The sequence below is a fragment of the Paralichthys olivaceus genome, chromosome 23 (genome assembly GCF_024713975.1).
Source record: "Paralichthys olivaceus isolate ysfri-2021 chromosome 23, ASM2471397v2, whole genome shotgun sequence".
NCBI lineage: Eukaryota > Metazoa > Chordata > Actinopteri > Pleuronectiformes > Paralichthyidae > Paralichthys > Paralichthys olivaceus.
The window spans coordinates 13,237,009-13,252,613 of NC_091115.1; the positions used below are offsets into that span (position 1 = coordinate 13,237,009).

At 41.0% G+C, this 15,605-nt stretch overlaps 2 protein-coding genes across 6 annotated transcripts; one reads left to right on the top strand and one right to left on the bottom strand.

Moving 5' to 3' along the window:
- Positions 1-63: 63 nt before the first annotated feature.
- Positions 64-6,739, bottom strand: il15ra (interleukin 15 receptor subunit alpha). Of its 2 annotated transcripts, XM_020092203.2 has the most exons (7): positions 6,453-6,739; positions 5,155-5,346; positions 3,762-3,809; positions 2,839-2,949; positions 2,169-2,255; positions 1,786-1,876; positions 64-1,591 (listed from the first exon to the last, which is right to left on the bottom strand). In XM_020092203.2, exons 1-7 carry the CDS (start codon positions 6,541-6,543, stop codon positions 1,510-1,512), a joined length of 702 nt encoding a protein of 233 aa, XP_019947762.1. In that variant the 5' UTR covers positions 6,544-6,739; the 3' UTR covers positions 64-1,509. The 2 variants fall into 2 exon arrangements, with proteins under 2 accessions (XP_019947762.1, XP_019947765.1); XM_020092206.2 differs by lacking the exon at positions 2,839-2,949.
- A 114-nt stretch (positions 6,740-6,853) lies between these two features.
- rbm17 (RNA binding motif protein 17) lies at positions 6,854-13,655 on the top strand. 4 transcript variants are annotated; one of them, XM_020092201.2, is made up of 13 exons: positions 6,854-6,993; positions 7,354-7,494; positions 7,618-7,734; positions 7,960-8,126; positions 8,424-8,536; positions 8,917-8,967; positions 9,276-9,414; positions 9,566-9,717; positions 10,060-10,110; positions 11,082-11,158; positions 11,366-11,464; positions 11,546-11,618; positions 13,347-13,655. In XM_020092201.2, exons 2-13 carry the CDS (start codon positions 7,372-7,374, stop codon positions 13,448-13,450), a joined length of 1,266 nt encoding a protein of 421 aa, XP_019947760.1. In that variant the 5' UTR covers positions 6,854-6,993; positions 7,354-7,371; the 3' UTR covers positions 13,451-13,655. The 4 variants fall into 4 exon arrangements, with proteins under 4 accessions (XP_019947760.1, XP_069375528.1, XP_019947759.1 ...); XM_020092200.2 differs by having other exon boundaries at positions 6,884-7,024; XM_069519427.1 differs by lacking the exon at positions 10,060-10,110.
- Positions 13,656-15,605: the final 1,950 nt, after the last annotated feature.

The following is a 15,605-nucleotide window of genomic DNA, read 5'->3' on the forward strand; positions in this document are numbered from 1 at the left end:
GGACGTGTTGGGAGAAGTCATTTCAAGTGAACTTGGAAAGTGAATTAATACGTCACTCGCATATTGTGTTTTCACTGATTTTATTTTCTTCAACTGCACAAGACAACAGCAATATTCTCACTATTGACCTTATTATATAAGACATTAGTGGAATATTATAGACACTAGTCAGATTATGTCAAACTGTCGATGTTGTAAAATACTGCAAAACATCGAATTGGACTTTATAATGCCATTCACACGTGTACATCTCTATATAATGTGACCAAGGTTGGAATATGCAACATGTCAAATATTGCTTACTCCAAGTTTGACCTTAATCAGGTTGAGAGACAGAAAATGCTGTTTACATGACAGGAAGAAAGACAAGTGAGATTAAAAAATGATCAGAAGGCCATGTGTGCATTTTAACAGAACATGAGTTAATGCCACTAAGCAGCTATGACACAGCGCGCATTTCAGAGGCTTTAGTCAATGTGACAATAATAAATAAAGGTAAAAAAGTGAAAAAATATATCTTTTACACATTCAGTTGTACAGTGTACATAAAATCAGGTGTGAAATTATTATATTTCAATTTTATAGTAAATGAACATTTACTTCCTAAAGTCATGACCTGTATCAACATCATGCATGAACAAACAGAAGACCACTGTGTCACACACAACCAGGGATGTAGCTACCAGTTATTCTAGTGAGGTCACTTCCTTTATATTTAAGCATTTTGAGGGGCTATTTACAAGTTCTTTGATAAAAAAAAAAACCCTACATGGTTTTATTATGTAGTATAGCATTTTCCACCAGGGTTGTTAAGTTCTTGCTTGTATGACCAACAGACGATATATAAGGTTTAGGACGGCATGTCTCCACCTCTAACCCAGAGTACATCGAGAACATCATCTAGAGCCCGAATCTGCGCAGTAGTGATGCTGGTGTGGACGTTTCACATTGTTTTTATCATTGCACTTTGGCTTCACTTTTGTCATCCATCTTTATTTATGGTCTATGGTTATGACCTTATTGGCTGATCAGTCATTCACCTCATCACACCCAATGAGCCTGCAGGAGTCAATACGAGAGCGACACCTTGGTGTTGACCTTTTGAATTATTATGCCTCTGTGCTGTTAATATGAGCTCTCACTGGGGTCGATGAGATTTGAGTTTGTAAAGTGATGTTCAGAAAAAAAAAATGTATTCCAAAAATAAAATGAAAGTGTGCGTGTTCCAAAGTTCACACACTTTGTATGACATTTAGTTACAAGTACTGCGTTTTTATACCTGATTCTGATTGGACAAAGACAGTCCAATCACAGAGCAAAGCCAGTTACCTTCGTGGACGGTGCACGCCCACATTTCAGGAAGCTCATCAACCTGTTCTCTGATTGGACAGTTTGACTCTGCTTTGTGATAGGACTGTAATAGTCCAATCCGATTCAAGGATAAAAACAAGTCAAAACTCGCATTTAAGTGTCAAAATAGTGTCAAACTTCTTGAAACTGTTACAATCTCTACGACACCGGTCCAGCTGGAATGGTACTCATAGACATCTTTTCTTCATCTGTCGCCAGCGGGTAATTGTTTTGTGACCTCCTGAGTTATGAAAGAAACGGTGATACAATTAAAACCATAAGTGAACACACATGATTGTCATGCATTGAATCAAACAAATTGTTCTACCTCAATTTTAGTTGATTCATGAAGTGAAAGAAAGTGTAGCGAGACATAATTACACGTATGTAATTCATTCTTAAATCCTTTATGTTCACATCATTTCCCCAGCTTACCTTCTATAGCACGCGTAGCTGATTCCGATCAAAGTGCAGGCGATCACCAGCGAGGCGCAGACAATTAGCGTTGTTGTTGTTGTGCCAAGTCCTGAAAAAAAGAAACAAAATGTAAACCTATGTCCCCTCTGTATGCTCCTGATTACAGTATTTGCTTCATGTAGTGATCCCAAGCCTTCCATGTGTATCTCTTTAGCACTTAATGAACAAAATAAAGGAAGATGACAAAGTAAATCAAAAATTATAGTAGGAAGTTTATAAACTGAATGTCCTGACGTGTATTTCTTTATCCTTTAAAAGCATCAATCGCTCATTTACAAACATCACAGATCAGATTTCCTTTCGTAGGACATGTGGTAAACTTGGTACGGTGTTAAACTTACTTTGGTCACTGTGGCCGGACAGGTGAGAATTATCCGTCCTGTTACTGGGAGACTGGTTGGATGAGTCTGGTGTCGTCCGGTATGTTGCTACGTTTTTAAGAGGTGAAAAAAAAGGATCATATTTCCCTGTGGGTCGATTATGCATTTACAGTTCTGCATTGGAATTTAAAAGGTAATTTGAGTTCTAAAGATGAATAGATCATATAATTTTCCCCATCGTTATCCAGGTTTCTGCCCTGTTGTGGCATTCGAATAAAAAAAGGTTCCATTTACGTGCAGCTTTCAATTTTAGAAATTCATGGAAAGCCTTGTAGAAGTCTCAAGACATGATTCACTCAAAGGTTCACACATTTCTGCTGGTTTCTCCTAATGTACACTTTAACATTATTCATAATGATTCAAAAACAGCCACAATTGTGATGATAGCTGCTGTAAAATACAGTCGATCTATAGTTATGAGGGCCAATTTTGGTTCAATACCATCAGTGTGAGCACATTTTGGCTGATCCTCACAATATAAATTGGCTTTTTGAGGGTTAAGACTTGGTTATAGGGTTAGAATTAGGTTAGGGTTAAGCATGTAAATGAGTGTCCTCCAACACAATAGAGAGACACGTGGGTGGGTGTGTGTGTGTGTGTGTGTGTGTGTGTGACATGATGAGCTCCTGACCCTGTGAGTGATCGCCTTGCACACCAAGTGATGTTGACTGGACGCTGTTTGACTCCAGAACCACTGCAGTTGAGAAGCTTCCATTCATCTGAAGGTCGGTGAAAGGCACAGCTGACAACAACAACATTTTATATCTATTAATACAGCTGAGGGCGTGACTGCATCTCTTACTGCAAACACTACTTATACTGCTTCTAATATCTATGTAACTTCACTGTTGCTTCCTCTACCATCACTAGTGGATTTTCAGAGACAACTGTGAAAATGAGCCCAAACAAGAGCTGTGGGAAGTAAAACCAAAACCATGCAGTACAATATTGAAATAATTATTAGGGCTCTCACTCCTACTAATAATAAATAAATATAATAAACTGCTACTGCTGATGCTATATATCCCCTGTACCACTTATCCTTTCAAGGATGCAGAGGGGAGCTGGAGCCTATCCAAGCTGGCGAGACATTGCCCTAGAAAGGTCACCAGTGCATCACAGGCCCGACACACAGACACTGAGTCAATTTACATTCTCCAATCAAACTATTCTGTCTTTGGATTTTGGGAAGAAGCTGAAGTACCTGGAGAAACACACGCAAACACAGAACCGACAACATGCAAACACAACACAGAAAGACCCTGGCCAAACCGGGATTCAAACCAGAAACCTTCATTCTGTGAGGTACCGTTCCATTGTGCTGCACATACTAACGACTAATGACCTAAAACAGACCGATATAGAACCTCTTTCACCTCCAACAGTTCCAACAAATCACTGGTTCACAGATCACTGATTGCTGTGGTACACGCGCACACACACACACACACACGCACGCACGCACGCACAAGCGCACAAGCCAGAAAGTCATGTTGTAAATGTTTTTACTTGAAACTATTTTCCACTTGATTCATGCAGACAGAGAGGACTCACTTGTTACTGGGATCATTGGCGGTCGTGTTGTGGTTCTCCGTGGGTCGGCTAAAAAAAACAAAAGAGAAATTGGACAGTTTATCGATCAACTGCAACCAGAAGCTATTCCGAAGTAAAAAAAAAAATATATATATATATATATATATATATATAAAGCTGGAGAAATGTGCAAGACCTAGTCATCAGACAAACTCTGCTGATTTTGCTTGATTACCTCCCACTTGGCAATGCTCTCTCCAGGGTGACATACATCATGATTCATCACTCTACATAACCAAGAACTAGATTTTACTCTGCGCTGATGATGTGTCGCTCTTTGTCCAGATCTATTTCTTCCCAAACTTTTAAAAATGCTCAGGCATTTAGTCAGATATTAGCATGTATGGTTAACTCAACTGGAAGAACATGCAGCTACATAACAGAATCCTCAACCATTAAGTTGTTCATTTTTATTTCATTCAAAGGACACACTTGAAGCTAGGGTTGGTAATCCTGGGAAAGCTTGCAAATGTAACCGATATATCCCACCCCTTCCAATCGATTCTCTCGCCATAGCAACGCCCATATGAATGCACACTGTGACTTTTATTGATTAACTTGATCTCTAACTTCTGATAGACATACATACGTCAATAATTGTATTCGGTCTATATGAAATTAGTCGCCTTAACCACGGTCCTGCTCGGGCCACAGACACGGGATGTGAAAAGTTTTAGAAACAATTTACCAACCCAACCTTTAAATCCTCATACATTGCATTACATTACACCTGTGCTGTCACCAAACTGCATCCTGTACACTTTTGTACTATCACTTTATCATGAGGTCTGATCTTCCCCTGAGAGAGTTTCCGAGATGCTGTTGAACAAACACAACTGTCCACATTGCGATCATTTTAATTCCCTGAAGGCAGACTTTCGCCTGTTGACGTTTGTGTGGAATGACTTTGCCTTTGCAGCGACAGTGTTTCTAAAGGAGACAGGTTTTAAAATTGCAAATTGGAGCTTGTTCTCAAAATTATGTACCTATAGACTTCCTTCCCACTAGCACTGACAGGAGTATTTGTCATTTTCGTTCATTTCTGATTAAAAATGTTCTTATGTTGTCAAACTTGAGGGGTGGATTGCAAGAACGGCTTCCACTGATTTGAGGTCAATTCAATCAAGTGAAATTCTAAATCTATTTACATTTTCAAGGCAGAGCACAGGCCACACTCTACCACTGGATTGTGGTTGCTACTCAGCTACTCAGGGACTATTGTTCGAGGCAGTAGTGCGTCTATTTGACTGTACATGCTGGGCTAAGAATGTGTATTTAGTTCTATCCTATAATCTGAGGCCTGTGGGTCAAGCTCCAGTAACTGTGTGGGGAGATTTACAATAATAATTCTTACGTATGCATTGGAGTGTGCTCTTGTTCCACTTCGGAGGACTGTTATTTTTCCAACATTTGATGAGGTTCGAAGTTCCCACTTTCCTCACGTAACCATCTTCACACGTGTAGCGGAAAGTGTCAGAACAGTTCTCGGGTGGAGGCTTCGTTCGAGGCATTTGAGGGATTTCTGCACAAGAACAATTATTTTTGTCTGAAAGAAAAACAAACGACAACATGGACAGATCAATGCAAAGATAGCCAAAACTAACAATGTTTTTTTCTTGTGAGTTCATTAGAGATGGCAAAGGGGAAAAACTAGAAGATTTACATGGAAGGGATTTAGATGGATATTCAAACACAATACAGATTATATATTTACAGTAACTCTAGAATTTGTTTTACAGCCCATGAATGAATTAATCATTAAATCTGGTGGATCTCACCTCAGAATCATAACCAGGCTGCAAAGAATGCACCATTTAGTTTGTTCAAAAGCTTTCTATTTATTTATAAAAAGCTCATTTCAATGGGGTGAGTGTGAAACTGAAAGTTCAGTATCTGCACATAGATTAAATGGTTCGACTCTCTCTTCAACTCCTTGACCCTCTTGTGTATACATTCCAATGTAGGACATTAATACAGTAGATTACACATGCATACATTCACTTACTTATTACATTTTTGTATTGTTAGAGACGACTGCATCTCATTTTAAATGCTGAGTTGTATGAAATGACACATTTCTCTTTTCAAATCTAAAGGTAAGAATATATGAAAATAATTCAAACAGAAAACATTAAAAAGGTGTTATATATATGTGTGTGTGTGTTCTGTGTATTAGAGGGATCAAAAAGTAAACAGAAAATCGAAAATAAAATACATATACTGACAGAAAACATTTAAAAAGGTCTGAAAACCCATGGCGCGGAAGTGAATGTGAAACATTCTGTTTAAGGTTTGAGCGATTTCCTGACAAAATACAAAATCTACCGTAGATTAAATGGGTCTGACTCTCCTACACTTCTTCGAAAGATATCACTTAATACATATGACAAGCGCATACTTTTATTTGTATGTTTTTATTGTTGTTTTATGGATTAGATGCGTGTTGGAAAACTGTATATACATAAATAAAAACTAAAAAAAAAAAAAAAAAGGAAGAACAAATAGATGAAAATAATCCACGCAGAACACATGTCCGATAGCACGTCATTCTGTGTAGTCATGTTTCACTATGCTGAGTTTGAGCCGATCGGCGCAGCGAACCCTCGCAGTAAAATTGCAGGTTTGTTAATGGGAGTTCTGAACGGTGCTTACCTACGGAGGAGCAGCGCGCCGCCGCGAGCAGAGACGCGATCACAGCGCAGAGAGAGAGACACAGAGACCGCGGATCCATCTGAAGAACCATCGACCTCTCACCGGATCATCTCCAGCAGATAAACTGACCCCGGCACAGACCATCCTCACCGACACCGACTCTTCGACTGTCACTTTCGCTCTCCCCGCTGCCACTCCTCCCGCTGCAGCCACACGACGCAGGAGGTGGCGTCAGTAGTTCCTCAACATCCCCGCCCTCCAGCTGTCTGTTAATCACATCTATCAAACTCGAGTGCACACATTCATTCTCCGCACGTGTCACTTCCTTTGGCAGCTCAACACTTCCGCACTTTAATTGTTTATGTTGGCAGGTGAAGTCCCCCAGGCCGCCAGGTGGCGCAGGAGCAGGACGTGTCTTCCCCCCAACTGTCGTTGACGGACGCGCTTCTCCTTGTTGTTGTGTCGCAGCCTCTGGTCGCGCTCAGCGAGGAGCTGCATGCAAACTGCACGTTCACCTTCACTCAGTGGAACTCTCTCATCTGTGAGTGGATGTCCGGGTGTTTCTAACACCGGTGGGTTCAAACACCAGCTGCTGTGTTTGTTTGTGTGTAATTATTCACTTTAAGGCGTTAGTTATTGCTAAGTAGCTGTGTTAGCATTAGCTGGCGTTAGCTAAGGGTGATCACGCTATTAGAAGACAGCGCTGGTGTGTTTGGTGTTTCTCCAGGGGATATATTCAGCATGTAACGAATACGAGTTACGAAATGTGAAGTTATAATCAACTGCTGCTGAGTTAGAGGATCGATTTCTATCCAACTGCTGCTGAATGAAGAGATGCTAATGAAGCCAGTAGAGATTCAGTGAAGAATTGTACCTGTGTGTGTGTGTGTGTGGGGAACAGGAGCACTGACGGGCAGCTATGTCGCTGTATGATGATCTCGGGGTGGCGGCCAATGACACCAAGACCGAAGGATGGTCCAAGAATTTCAAGCTGCTTCAGTCCCAGCTGAAGGTGAAGAAGGCGGCTCTGACCCAGGCTAAGGTAGGCACACAGTACATAGGTAGAACAGACTGTGGTGATGATAATGGGCTTCATACGAACAAGAACAAACAACCCAAATGTGTTTGTTTCCACTGATTTCATTGGTTTTGTGTGTGTTTGTAGACGCAGCGAATGAAGCAGACCACTGTCCTGGCTCCTGTCATTGACCTAAAGAGAGGAGGCTCCAGTGATGAGCGACAGATCATTGATACTCCTCCACACGCTGCCGCTGGACTCAAGGTCAGTCTCTGCCAGTGAACCTGGAAAGTCGGAGCACTCCTGATGCTGCTCTGGCTTGATGTACTTGGGGTGTGTTTCCACTAAATCCTAGTGTGAGATGCAGCATGTTAGGCCCTACTCAGACCTGGTATTAACATCCTGAGGGATCTGATCACAAGTGGTTAGGTCTCTGCTAAAATAAGTTTATAAATCAGCGTGTCAAAAATGTGTTTGTGCTTGCTTCAGGACACTGTGCCTAGTGGGTTCTCCTCTGGCGATGTGCTGATCCCGTTGGCGGACGAGTATGACCCGATGTTCCCCAACGACTATGAGAAGGTGGTGAAGAGACACCGAGAAGAACGACAGCGGCAGAGGGAGCAGGAGCGGCAGAAGGAAATTGAGGAGAGAGAAAAGTAATGTTGTTTGACTTGAACAAACAGTGATTGAAAACAAGCGCTGGGATTAAACAAGAGAGTAATAATGGGGGGAAATAGATACATACGGCAATCAATCTACCCTTCCACTTAAAGAATGATTGACAATTAATCAGTTGATTATTTTTCGTTCCTCATTTATTGTTATTTGGGATCTTTTGTGGAATTATGATGCATCTGTAACTCAGTCAATGTTGTAGAATTTGGTTATTTGTCATTTCTTAGAAACTAAAGAATCATATTACTTAGTTTAATCTGAGACTTGTGTTTTTGCAGGAAAAGGAAAGACAGGCACGATGGAGTAGCTCCAAGCGGCTTCTCTCGTTTCCCAGCAACAGAGGAAGACTCAGACGAGGATGATGATTACGAGAAAGAGCGGCAAAAACGAAGTGAGTATTTCCCACTGCTTGGCAGAAAGTCATTATTGTTACTATTACACAATGACTGAGTGAATGTTATTAAGCTGCCTTGAAGTTTTTAAGCTTAAAGTCATAATGGATCTATAAAACATTGTCTGTATTCAATCAATATTAGAAACTCATGCTTTGGTCTGATGTTGGCCTTGTCCGGAACCTTTTTCATATTCTGGCTTGTAACCAAAGTTTCACTTTTAGGAACTGGAATTGTTTTTTTCCTGTGTTTCCCCTCATCACAGACTTCATTGTTATGTGGGGCGAATTGTCATTTTGGTCACAGAGTGCACAACATGAAAAAAAAACTAAACTTCCCATGTCTCCTCTTTCTCTTTTTGTTTACTTGTTTCTCTCAGCTTTGGGTGGAGCAGCTATCGCTCCTCCTTCATCACTTATGGACAGAGATGGTAGGTCTGATTATCCATCAGGTGAAAGTGTAGCTGAATGAATACACAGTAATAATGGCTCAGTAATAGAAAACCCAGACTCATTTAAGGAAAATAAACAAACATCCGAAACCAACAAGGACATGAATTATGCACAAGTGACAGATGACCCATGAGGCCCTGTATTATTAAGGCCTTTTTACCTATGCTTATTAATAGTTATCCCCCTAAAGTGTAGGTATTTTAAGCTGACAACAAAGATGTAAGACAAACTAGACTCACATCTTAGTGCAGCACTACAAGTGGTTGTGCTTCTTTTGTGTGTTCAGGCTCCACTTCATTCTCCTATGAGGATGAAGGTCGTCCTGCCAGAGGATCGAAAGCCGCAATTCCACCACCTATGTATGAGGACTCAGACCGACCGCGTTCGCCGCCCGGACCAACCAGCTCCTTCTTGGCCAACATGGGGTGGGTGGGACACACACAGACCAGCCATTTGTATTCTCACGCAAAAGAAACAAAATTTTTTTCCATCCAGGATTTTGTTGAAATCTCATATGGTGAATAACAAATCATGGATAATCAGCTAAAAAGTTGTTCTCCCTGCTTCTTCCCACAGAGGTACAGTGGCCCATAAGATCATGCAGAAGTATGGCTTCAAAGAAGGCCAGGGCCTGGGGAAGCACGAGCAGGGCCTCAGCACAGCGCTGTCTGTGGAGAAGACCAGCAAGAGAGGTGGAAAGATCATCATAGGCGACGCTGCAGAAAAACGTAAGGACACTCTTTCTTTCTTTCTTTTTTTCTTTTATAGTGTCCACATGATCAATGCTTAATATTCCAGACTCTGTTTTCTTGGTCCACTCTGTCTTCTTTTTCAATTTGCTTGCTTTCAAGTCTCGTTTCCCAACAGCATGAAAGGTGTGAACCTAGGCTTGTGTCTCGTTCTGTTAAATCTGTATTGACTTTAAGTTACGACAAATTCATTTGGTTTCGCTTGTGATCTTTTCATGTGTATTTTTGCTCCACACTCATCAATGAACATTGTGACCTTGTTTTTATATTTATGCTTTTTTTCATTCTGTGTAACGTGTGTGTGCGGGTGTGACTGAGCAGCAGGGTCCAGTCTGTCAGGTGTCGCTGAGACTTCACTCGGAGGCTTTGCAGGTTGGCCTCCTCTACATTTTCCTATGTCCTCCATACTGTATTCTAGAAGTGTTTGCATGTGCTTATCTATTAACACTCCTGTAGCCAAAACCTTGCATTCCTATAGGCATGGTGTATTAAGAGCTCTGCATGGGTTTTATTTTGGATGTGTTTGTTAGTGATAGTTACACTTCTGTTTTTTTCAGTTCTCATGTTGTAGCTTATGCTTCTTTGTTATCCACTTTGACTGTGACCTTTATTTATTACATGCAAAAGCTGCAAAGTCCTTCTCATTTCCTTCTCTAACAGCTCTGCTTCTTTTAACCCATTCTCCCAAGTCCTCGAATGATGAAATTGGGCTTAAATAGGTTCAAGTTATAGTTTTGGGAAACTAATTACTACATATATGTCAATTTTGTGACATGGAACTAACAACCTGGAGAGAGAATGGGTTAACATGTGTAAATATTTGAAAAATAAAATAAAAATACATCTTAATGCTGAGTAAATGCTTTCCTTTGCTTCTCTCTGAATACGTTGACTGCTTTTGGCCACTAGATGTCAGACGTACTGCTGCTTTATTTCAACTGTTCCACCAGCTTTCATCAGCAACAGAGACTTGGAGAAAATGTTCAGTATGCTGCTGCATATACAGTATAAATACTGTTTATCTGTATATGTTGAACAAGGCAGTATACCTCTCTGCTGCATGGTCATTATCTAGCAATACTAACAAAGGAACAGTAGCACATGTGACCCACTTAGAGCAGTTTCTCAGCAACATGTATAACACAATAAAAAAATAGCACTTCAAAATATTAATATCACTTTAGCTAAAAAATATGAGCAATTGTTGGATTTATCACACGTATTGTCTTGAACAATACAACATGATACAATTTGTTATTGCACACACTCAGTTGCTTCATCCGAAAGTAACAATTCTTTCGAAAGGAAGAACGTTAACTTTGTGTCTGTTTCCACCCAACTAGCTGATTGTTCCAAGAAGTCCGATGCAAACCCGCTCACAGAGATCCTCAAAAACCCAACCAAAGTGGTTCTGCTGAGGGTACGTGTGCCTCTGTGTGTGTTACAAAATATCCCACCAAGCAGGCCTCACACACACACACACGCAACATTTTTACTCATAAAATAATGGTGAAAATATACAAGTTAAATAACAAAAAGCACAGCCTGTTTGGTTTTTCAGATTCCAAAATCACATTTCATCATCGTCCATTGTCCCATGTAAACAAGCCCCATGTTTGTCTTCCAGAACATGGTGGGCCGAGGAGAAGTGGATGAAGACCTGGAGGGAGAGACGAAAGAAGAGTGCGAGAAATACGGCAAAGTGGTCAAATGTGTCATTTTCGAGGTGAGGGAAGCGAATCACAGGGCTTGCTTTGATGTTAAGTGACCAGACAGAACAGTGACAACAACACAATTTCCTTCTCAGATTGCGGAGGTTACTGATGATGAAGCTGTCAGGATATTTCTGGAGTTTGAGAGGGTGGAGTCTGCCATCAAAGGTCAGTGCTTTCTTGTGGTTTTCGTGCACATTTTAAAATGAGGCCTCTCCTGCTCATTTGACCTTTTGTAAAGCCTGAACACATCAGAAGAAATAATGGACATGGGTCACTGGAAACTTGTTGTCTCTCACAGTCACTGAGAATGATCTTCTTGCAAACATCGAGTGTATGTGTGAACAATGCTTCATCAACTTTATGTAATTGCGTCGTTTTCGCCCTATCATTGTATAACTGCTCCAGTAAGGTGGGTGAAAGTGTGTCCCATTCTAAATGAGTTGTCCCAAATCAGAAACATGGTGAGACTCTGCTCCCTGTGGTGTTATATCACACGCGGCCCAGCAACCCAGCCGTCTCCCTGCGGCACCGGCAGAACCGAGCTTACATCACACCTCCGAGAAAGCGGGACACGCAGTGAGAGAACGTTACGTGGGGCACAGTCATAAAGAATTCTACAGAGGTGTCACGCTGCACAGTCAGTTTCTATAGATGATGAGGATTTTATCGCCATGAAGGAGCTAATGTATCCCATCCTACCACGTAGAGGTCAAAGGTGATGTGCACATAGTAACAGGTTGGAGATGAGCACACCTGGGCATCACCAGTTTGTATATATATTAATGTACGTGCTCATGTGTGTATTGTTGATATATATCCAGTTATAAATATTAATCATATCAGTCTGAAGAAGAACAGCATGTAGCTTGAACCACCAATTGTGGATGACTCATTGGAAAAATGTGTTTATCTACCACACTTTTCAAAGTGACGTCAGAGCCCAGCTCTGTCTAATCACTGTAACACACGTTGTGTGGCACATCCAGTGTTGGCACACATGAGTTGAAGGTGCTGCAGGACGATGTGCTGACTGTTGGAAATCCTGTCCTGTCCTTCAAGGACAGTGGATCGGACCCATTACTGGATTGAAGCACAGAAACAATATGAGATTGTCCATTTCATTGATAAGGTGAACGCTGTCAGACAGGACAGAATGAACGCTGTGTGTCTCAGTTGTCCTTTAGCTCTACAGAACAGTGTTCACTGTAAGTTGCCTCGTTAGATAGAAATCACGTTGATATCATATTTTTTTCTCAGAATAGCTCTGTCTTGGCTCATCGTCACCCACATTGCGCTCGTCAAATCTGTACAGCCACGGCAATCCAGACTATTTTCCTTCGTAATGCCACGTTGGTGGAACGAGCTGCCAAACACCACCAGAGCAGGGGCGTCCCTCTCTGTCTTCAAGAAGCTATTGAAGCTAGGTGTTCTCTTCAGAGAACACCTACTCCACCCACTCCTTCTCTTTCTACCACTCCTCTGCTTTCTAGCACCACTGGTCTCTCCTTTCCTTTCCCCTACCGCCACCTCCTGCAAATTATTACTTAATCTCTGCCCTTAAACGTAGTGTAGTATTTATTGTTCCACTAAGATGTTTGTTGCTATGTAGCTTGAATGTTATGTCTCCTTGTAAGTCGCTTTGGATAAAAGCGTCTGCTAAATGACTAAATCAAAATAAAATAAATAAACTGCGGCTGCATCACTCATGTGCTTTTCTCAACAGTTTATTCCACACATAGCAAAACATTTCTTCTTCCGAGAACAGATACGAGCATGTTCCCTGAATGTGTATTTGATTTCCGTAACATGACAGCACTAATCCTGTTTATCTAGGTCCGTGTATTTCGGTACAAACTGACCTTACATGTCTCTCTTTCTCTGTCTCCTGTGCAGCTGTGGTTGATCTTAACGGACGTTACTTCGGTGGGCGAGTTGTCAAGGCCTGCTTCTACAATCTAGACAAGTTTCGGGTTTTGGATCTCGGGGAGCAGGTCTGATGTCTCCATGGGAAGCTACACACACACACACCAACAGACGCTATTAACACACCTCATTTTCCTCACTTGTACATAAATATTTTTTTATATTTTCAGTGAAGTGTCTGAATGTAGCGATGATGAGACCAACTTGTGGAGCTTTACTTTTCTTTTTTCCTGTGATGAAAAATAACTTTTATGTCGAATAAATAAAAGGTTGAAATGATGTCAAGTGTACTGTTTTCTTTGTTTATTTATCATTTTTTAAACTGTATATCCTGTTGATCTTGTATCATTAGTCAGTATAGCAAATTATTCACTGAAATTCAATATTACAATGGAACCTCCTTGCTTTTCAGCCTCAAAATATGAAATAGTTCATACAAGTATAAACAATTTGTTGTCAAATTCTGAATCAAACTTAAAACTTCACATCCTGTTGTGGATGAGCGCATAATATCCAAGCAGCCTAGTTTCCCTCTGAAATGTTATCTGAGATAACACTGATGCCACAATAGTGTTAACACATCTCCAGGGCCCAGTAGTCCTAACTTAGCCCTGATGGATTGTGGGAAGGGGACTGGGACGGTGAACGCCGCCCCAGCCTCATTCAGAACTTACGTAAGTGAACCGAAAGGGCCCCCCGGAGGCTCCAGTGGAAAACGTCAGCAGGTGTCCCGGTGGAGCAGGTTTTAATTCAGATCAGGGAAACGGGTTGCAGAGAGAAAGAGACCCATTTGACAGATTTCATTCTGTAATTTACCCTTGAGGGCGGCAGGGGGTCAAAGGTCGAGGGAATATGAGCTAACAGGCTGAAGCTGAGGAATAAAAACCCGTTTGACCAGCTGTGGAAAGACTAAAATATCCTCCTGTTATTTAGGTTTCTCGGTACTAATGTAAACACTTCTGTTAAAAGAACCTGATGAGGTAACAGCTATAAGTAACATTTTCTCAGAGGAATGCATCTCATCTTTCTTTTACTGTTTTATAAATTTTTACAGCATGATTTATAGTTCAAAGTTTAAGTTGGAAAGCTGAAAAAACAAAACACAGGTCACAGATGCAGAGATGAAATGCTGTATGTCATTTTGAATCAAGCTGAGCTGATAAAAAGAAAATGTGTTAGTGTCTCGTGTCCATGCTGGAGTTCAGGGTCAGCAGCTGGTTGGTTCTGGCTACAGTTTGTCCTATAGCATCACTGTGTGTGTGTGTGTGTGTGTGTGTGTGTGTGTGTGTGTGTGTGTGTGTGTGTGTGTGAGGACCAGGCGTGAGGGTAGTGGTGGGAGCATGTCCTGGACGTGCACAGCAGTGCAGTGGTGTGATTGGCTGTTAGTGTCCATTAAACCCTGACCTGAATACCAGCAGGTGTGACATGAGACGGGGCTTAAAATTGGCTGAGGGTCAGCATGTGTAAGGTCAGTGGCTGCGGGCTGACCTGGATATATTGTGTCCACTGTCCCCTGACAGCAACACGCCAAAGAAAAACCAAGAAACGAAAGTACAACTGAACTAAGTTATTCATTATGAGTGGAAATACAGACGTATGATATACTGGAAACACTTAAATGCATTCATACAATATCATTTGAACCGCTTCCACTGAAGTCATAAGAGTCTTGAAAGTAAAAAGCAGTGGTGACTGGTGGTAGTGATGCCTTAAAAAAGTTTGTTATCTTTGTATTTTCTATTCTAAAGAGTTAAAAGATATGTCAAATAAAGTATATTTCATTTCAAATAACTACAAATATTATTTATCATTCCCTTACATTCTGTAGTTCCATTTGGATTGACATCTATATATAACACAAAACATTCTCAGTAGCTTTTTTAAATAAGTCTAAGTGAAAGTGAAAGAACACGATAATGTTATCATCAGAAAAACCCAGAAACTGCATCCGTGTGCGCAAACTTTATCTTTCCAGTGTTTCACTATCAGAACAAACAAAAGACACAAACCCAGTTCAGTTTCAGAACCACACTTTCTGTTACTTCACACTATGACACCTAGGAATCCTTCAGTGGGAGAGATCACCTGACCCTGTCCAAGTTCAGCTGCACAGAAAATCATCACAGTCTTTCACCTTGCACTAAAAAAACTGGTGCTTCAAAAACCTCATTATAACAAGGCATCAAAAATGTCATGAAAACATGCAAAGCATTAGAAAACATCATAAGA

Bases quoted from the DNA above. Each gene is read 5' to 3' on its own strand.
- rbm17 (XM_020092201.2), top strand. From the start codon at position 7,372: ATGTCGCTGTATGATGATCTCGGGGTGGCGGCCAATGACACCAAGACC. The intron at 7,495-7,617 runs GTAGGCACACAG...GTGTGTTTGTAG, and splicing joins CGGCTCTGACCCAGGCTAAG to ACGCAGCGAATGAAGCAGAC. The intron at 9,415-9,565 runs GTGGGTGGGACA...TTCTTCCCACAG, and splicing joins TCCTTCTTGGCCAACATGGG to AGGTACAGTGGCCCATAAGA.
- il15ra (XM_020092203.2), bottom strand. From the start codon at position 6,543: ATGGTTCTTCAGATGGATCCGCGGTCTCTGTGTCTCTCTCTCTGCGCT. The intron at 2,950-3,761 runs GTGAGTCCTCTC...TGTTGTTGTCAG, and splicing joins GCCAATGATCCCAGTAACAA to CTGTGCCTTTCACCGACCTT. The intron at 1,877-2,168 runs GTAAGTTTAACA...TCTTTTTTTCAG, and splicing joins GTCCGGCCACAGTGACCAAA to GACTTGGCACAACAACAACA.